The sequence below is a fragment of the Mus pahari genome, chromosome 11 (genome assembly GCF_900095145.1).
Source record: "Mus pahari chromosome 11, PAHARI_EIJ_v1.1, whole genome shotgun sequence".
Taxonomy (NCBI): Eukaryota; Metazoa; Chordata; class Mammalia; order Rodentia; family Muridae; genus Mus; species Mus pahari.
The window spans coordinates 13,071,149-13,076,793 of NC_034600.1; the positions used below are offsets into that span (position 1 = coordinate 13,071,149).

At 39.5% G+C, this 5,645-nt stretch overlaps 1 protein-coding gene across 1 annotated transcript in view; it reads right to left on the minus strand.

Annotated features, from left to right (window-relative positions):
- Adgrv1 (adhesion G protein-coupled receptor V1) overlaps positions 1-5,645 on the minus strand; it is a 510,986-nt gene that overhangs the window by 456,442 nt on the left and 48,899 nt on the right. Inside the window, exons 23-24 of the mRNA XM_021208450.2 lie at positions 5,257-5,459; positions 2,210-2,339 (exon numbers count right to left, since the gene is read on the minus strand). Coding sequence (XP_021064109.1) covers positions 2,210-2,339; positions 5,257-5,459 — 333 coding nt within the window. The remainder of the gene's footprint in view (positions 1-2,209; positions 2,340-5,256; positions 5,460-5,645) is intronic.

Sequence of the window (5,645 nt, forward strand, 5' to 3'; positions counted from 1 at the left end):
TGCCACGCATGCCCTGACTAGTGTATCCAGTGCCACGCATGCCCTGACTAGTATAGCCAATGCCATGCATACCCTGACTAGTGTATCCAATGCCACGCATGCCCTGACTAGTGTCACACATCTATTAAGGCCATGGTTAGCATGCTCAGTCAACTTTGGAGGAAAAAAAAAAAAAAAAAAAAAACAATATGGCACGGGGCGTGCTCTTTTGACCCATGAAGAATTTAGTCCTGCAAGCTGTTTCATTTATTACACAGACCCTAAGAATTTGTACAGAAGAAAGGCCAATGTCTAGACAACTTCTTTTCTTACCTCACTCACCACCAAAAATTTAGTTCATCTTACTAGAAAACTACAAATGAGAATGCACCATCACCTAGTATACAACTATATATTCTCAATATCTGAGGAAATGTTTCTATTTAACACCTAAGTACCACTATGACGATAAGTGCCCTGGTCACATTTGGTGGACACAGAATGGGATGCAGTTCTGTGGTTAGTTACCTCCTTGGTATGCATGGGGCCTTGGCATTGATCCCAGACCTGCAGAGCTTTGGGGATTTCTTTTTTGAATCAGAATCTCACTATGCCCTGAATGGCCTTAACACATGATATAGACTAAGCTGACCTCAAAGGTGCTGGGATTAAATGTATGTGTCATCACACCTGGCCCTTGATGGTTCATTACTAACCATACTGGTGACAGTCACTAACATTCTCTTTCTAGGTATTGTTTGAGCTCAGTGATACGAATAGTGACCTGTAATAGTCCACATTGATCTTCTTCTCATTGCTGAAGTGAGTGATGAGGCCTGCATGAGTGCACCCCTGTGGCAATGTGAAGCTGTCTACAGATAACAGTGACATTTGTATATGCAACCATGCAGCTACTGTCCCTGCTTAATGCATTCGCCGCTGCACGGCACTGCCTCATGACTATGTCTTCTGCTCCCAAGCACTGACTTGGTTAGCCATGTCTTCATCTAGGTTAGGAACACAGGAAGAGGGAATTTTCTTTACTTAACCCAAAATCTTACTCATATATATATATATTAAAAAGAAAAAAAAAAACAGTTCTTGTATGCGTGTTCTACCAGACTTCCAGTTTGAAAGCTCTCTAGACTATGATTTTCTCCATTACATGATGCAGATGTTAATAAGAAGAGGATTAACACCAGGCTTTGCTATGTAAGAAAATGTCTGTAGTGGCTATTCCTGGTTGTCAACTTGACTATATTTGAAATGAACTACAATCCAGAATTGGAAGGCTCACCAGTGAACCTATTCTGGAGACTGGGAGATAGAAGTTTCTGATCTGGATCTTGTATGGAGATCTTGAGACACAGTGGTGATTGAATCCAGAAGATTAAGACAGGGAGATCTCNGAGTCCAAGNTCATCTGGGATTAAAGGTGTGATGGCACACACCTTTAATCTGGGCTACACCTTCTGCTGGGAACCATATAAGGACATTGGAAGAAGGGAGTCTGGCTCTCGCTCTTTCGCCTTCTCGCCGTGTGGGACTCAGTAACTGCTAGATCCTTGGACTTCCATTCACAGCTACTACTGAACCATTGTTGGGATTTGGACTGCAGACTGTAAGTCATCAATAAATTCCTTTCCTATATAGAGCATATCCGTAAGTTCTGTGACTCTAGAGAACCCTGACTAATACAATGTCCATGAAAACACTACCTTCCTTACAGCTATCAAAGGTAAGGTAGTGCACACTACTTGTATCCGATCGCTGCCTATGCAGCACCTCCCTGGTATATTAATACTTCTGCAAAGAAACACAGAAATAGTTTGACCAAGTGGAAGAAATGTGAGCAGCCTCACTTTATCCCAGAAAGCAATGCCATGCATTGAGTTTTAACTGTAAAGACTTCTGATAATGACTTTTCCGACTGTCAGAACTTGGAATAAGATACCAAGACCTGTCTTCCCTAGAATTATTTCTCTGGACTACACTAACAGATGCATGCATTATATCTTAAGACAGCTCTAGTGCAACCATAAAGAAATTTCAAAAGGAAAGACAATACCTAGGCATTTAAGGGCTAGTCAGTACTAATGGCAGCAGTAACTTTTGCATTCAATGCAAATGTACTGGGAGTGATTCACTGGAACTTTGAATTGGGTCTATCTAATGACATCATGGTTGGGAGACAAGCAAATATTTGATATTTATATGCTACCAATCTTACCTCCTCCATCCAAGTTTAACAACTCAACTTTAAAAGATTTTTCCAGTTCAGGAATGGAATTATCAGTGATGTTGACAAAAATATATTTATATCTTTCTCCTGATTGAAATTCTAATGTGCCAGCAGTGCTCTGAAACATAAATGGGAGTTATCAATCACATTACAATTATTCTGTATTTAAAACTGCAAAATGAAAACATTTGCTGTGTGCCAAATTATCATAAATTCTGAAATGGGAAAAATCTAACACACATAAGTAAATATGAAAATATAGAAAGTAAAGTCTAAATACAAGTGCTTTTCATTATTATTGTGTGTAATGCTACAGATTGAACACAAGACTTTCACATGATTATCAAATGGTTCACCAGTGAGACACTGCCCAAGCTCTAACAAATACTTATTTTTCAACTACACAAAGTATTTGGCCTTCTGTTTTTCTCACTTTATATTCATTTTAAAAAAGAGAGAAAGAAAGAGATAAGAAAACTTCATAGCTGGCATGTAATGGTTCTTAAAGAAATGTTTCCTTTTCGTACAAGGAATTCTCTTCCAATATTTGACAAAACCATTTTCTTGTTGAGTTTACTGCCACAAACTTTAAAGTAATTTAATATTTTTCCATCAGTGTGTGTGAATGCTTGTTTTATCTTATTATTACTCTGTTAATAATCTTAGCTCTAACTGAGAGGATGGAATGCAGATTCTAATTTAGTTAACATGGAGACTGCAGGCCACCAGTTTTACATGCTTGAGATACTAAACTAGCCAAGACCAACCAAACTCTACAGAGAAGATGCTAAAAAGAGTAGTAGAACTCAGCAGTTAAGAGCACTAGCTGCTGCTCTCCCAAAGGACACCAGTTCAATTCCCAGTGCCCACATGGCATCTCACAACCATCTGCATGTCCAGTTCAAGGGGATCCAGTGCCTTCTTCTGACTTCTGTAGCAGGCATGCACATGGTGAGCAGACATAGATGCAGGCAAATCATCAATACACATCAAAATTTTAATTAGAACTTTGCAAAGATGAAAGCGTGTTAAGTGTGATTAAAACCATCAAGATGGAACACGTGAAATAAGTAAGAATGGAGATGGAGCTAATGTGCCTGGACGTTGGTACTGGATAGAAGAATTCCACATTTCAAAGGACAGACTGACTTAAGCCCAACAGTGTCTTACACAGTAAACACTTCTGGCCTTGCTCATCAGTGGTGTTGCACTATGTCACGGTCGCTATTTTTCTACTGTCCAAATTCATCCCTGTCAGTGTTCCTGACAGAGTTTAACTCATCAAACTCTCCAGACCGTCCATCTCGACAAGCCAATAATGCCCAGGGCTTTTATTATTATGTAGATGACCACAACTCCCAGGGCCATATGTCTTCTAACCGCTGATATCCAGACTTAACTGAATTTTTCTAATGATTTCTAATGACTGCTGTCAGAGTCTCACATTTATTATTGTCTTCTAAAATTATGCTTTGTCCATTCATCTCCATGACACTGAATCCTGGAACAGTCGGTTACTCTTAGCAAGAAACTTCTTGACACCCTTCTTTGCTCTGGCAGCCATACTGGCCCTCCAAATCTTCCATCTTCTCTCTGAAGCACTGCTGGAGCCCAGCTACTTTTATCTGTGGACTGCAGCACTAGCCTAGTTCCAATCCGTCTTGTCCTGGCTCTCCCTCTTACTTGCCTCTCTGTGTTTAAGGTCTGCCTCCCATACCCCATTCTCCACAACACAGCCTAAAATGTATGGACACACAATCCCTCTGTGTTTCTTCTCTTTATAAAAAAAAAATAAAAATAAAAAAGTCATAAAAAGCTGAACGTGTAGTATGACCTCTGGGGTTTTGAGTAATCCTGTCTATGCAGACCATATCTTCTTTCTCCATATCCAGTCCTCCACATCACAGAGTAAATGGCCTTCCTGCAGTTCATTTGACAGTGTGGGCCCTTCCCAACAATGGTGCCTAGCTAATCTACTGTTTTTGGAAGAAGAAATCTATGACTACATAACTAACTGGGTTAGAGCTGAAATTAGTGGAGTTCAGTTAGCCAAGACTTGTGTGGCTCAGAAGACAGAGAAGATAGAAATTACTGTGGAAGAAGATGGTGGGGAACAAGAAACTGACAACTTAAAAGAATGAATTATTTGGCAAACAATGAACACTAAAGCATGTAATTGAGAAGGATTCCCAAGAAGAAATTCTAATCATTTCCTTATGTAAGAGTGTTGTTGACCTTAAGAGCAGGCAGTGGTAATTGAATGTTATTATATATGTATCATGAACAATGTATAACACGTAAAATGTTACCATTCATCTCCATAGTGATCCTGTCCAATGAATGTACTATGACTTTATAGGTAAAGAAATTCATAGTAGGAAAGATGTCTCAACAATCAACATGTGGAGAGCAAGGGAAAGCCGGGTTCTGTCCATTTCTAAATCCTTAGGACCATACTAAAGTGTCATATTGCTTCTCATTTGAAGAAAAAAAAAATGATAAAAATTTTAAAACCTGAACATATGACATCTTTGTAATTTTGACTTTATCTAGTGGACTTTCTTAGAGAATTTGAAGGAGTTAAGAATCGTAGTTTTACATAATTCAACCAAAGCTGTGCCATTATAACAAACTACACAGGGAATTGTAAAATGAGTGTAACATGGAATCTAATAACTATCTAAGTGCCACATTCTATTGCAAAAAACTATCAACTCCCACAGATTTAAAAAGGTCATAAACAACCAGTGCTTGCTTGCTTGCTTGCTTGTTAGGCTCCTCAAAAAACAGTAGACCTTTCCAATCCTCTGGGAGGACTGTGTTCAAGGGCAAAAGTATAAATGCCCCTTCAACAGGGTGGTTATTCATCCTGAGGACCCACACGTTGCCTCTCAATTCTCTGTAACTCTGATTCCAGGGGATCTGAGGCTCTCTCAGCAGAGAGGGCATGCATATGGTGCACAGACACACATGCAGGCAAAACACTCATACACATAAAATTAAAATAAAAAATGCTAAGTCTTAGTAATAAGTACCTGGTAGTCCTCTGGACTAAATGCTGTCAGGGATACTGTTCTAAATCCTACAGTCACCCGGCCAAGCAGCCCTTGTGCACGAACGACCAGTAACCGGATTTCGCCATCCTCTTCCAGCACTGTGATGTGTGGCACACTGCTGGCAGGCAGACTCATTGCATCTTCAGGCTGAGGAGGCAACCCTGTGGAGAACTGCATCAAGCCTAGTGGGGACAAAGACAGGGGGTTCTTAGTTACCTGTGGAAGAAGCTCTTGTTCATCTATCTGTACAATCTTTTGTACAATATCTTGTACGATCAGTTATATCATCCATCTAAAATTCCAAGGTGCTTAACATAGAAAAGATTTTAACAGTTAAATTAACATACTTTTGATGATTTTTTTTTTTT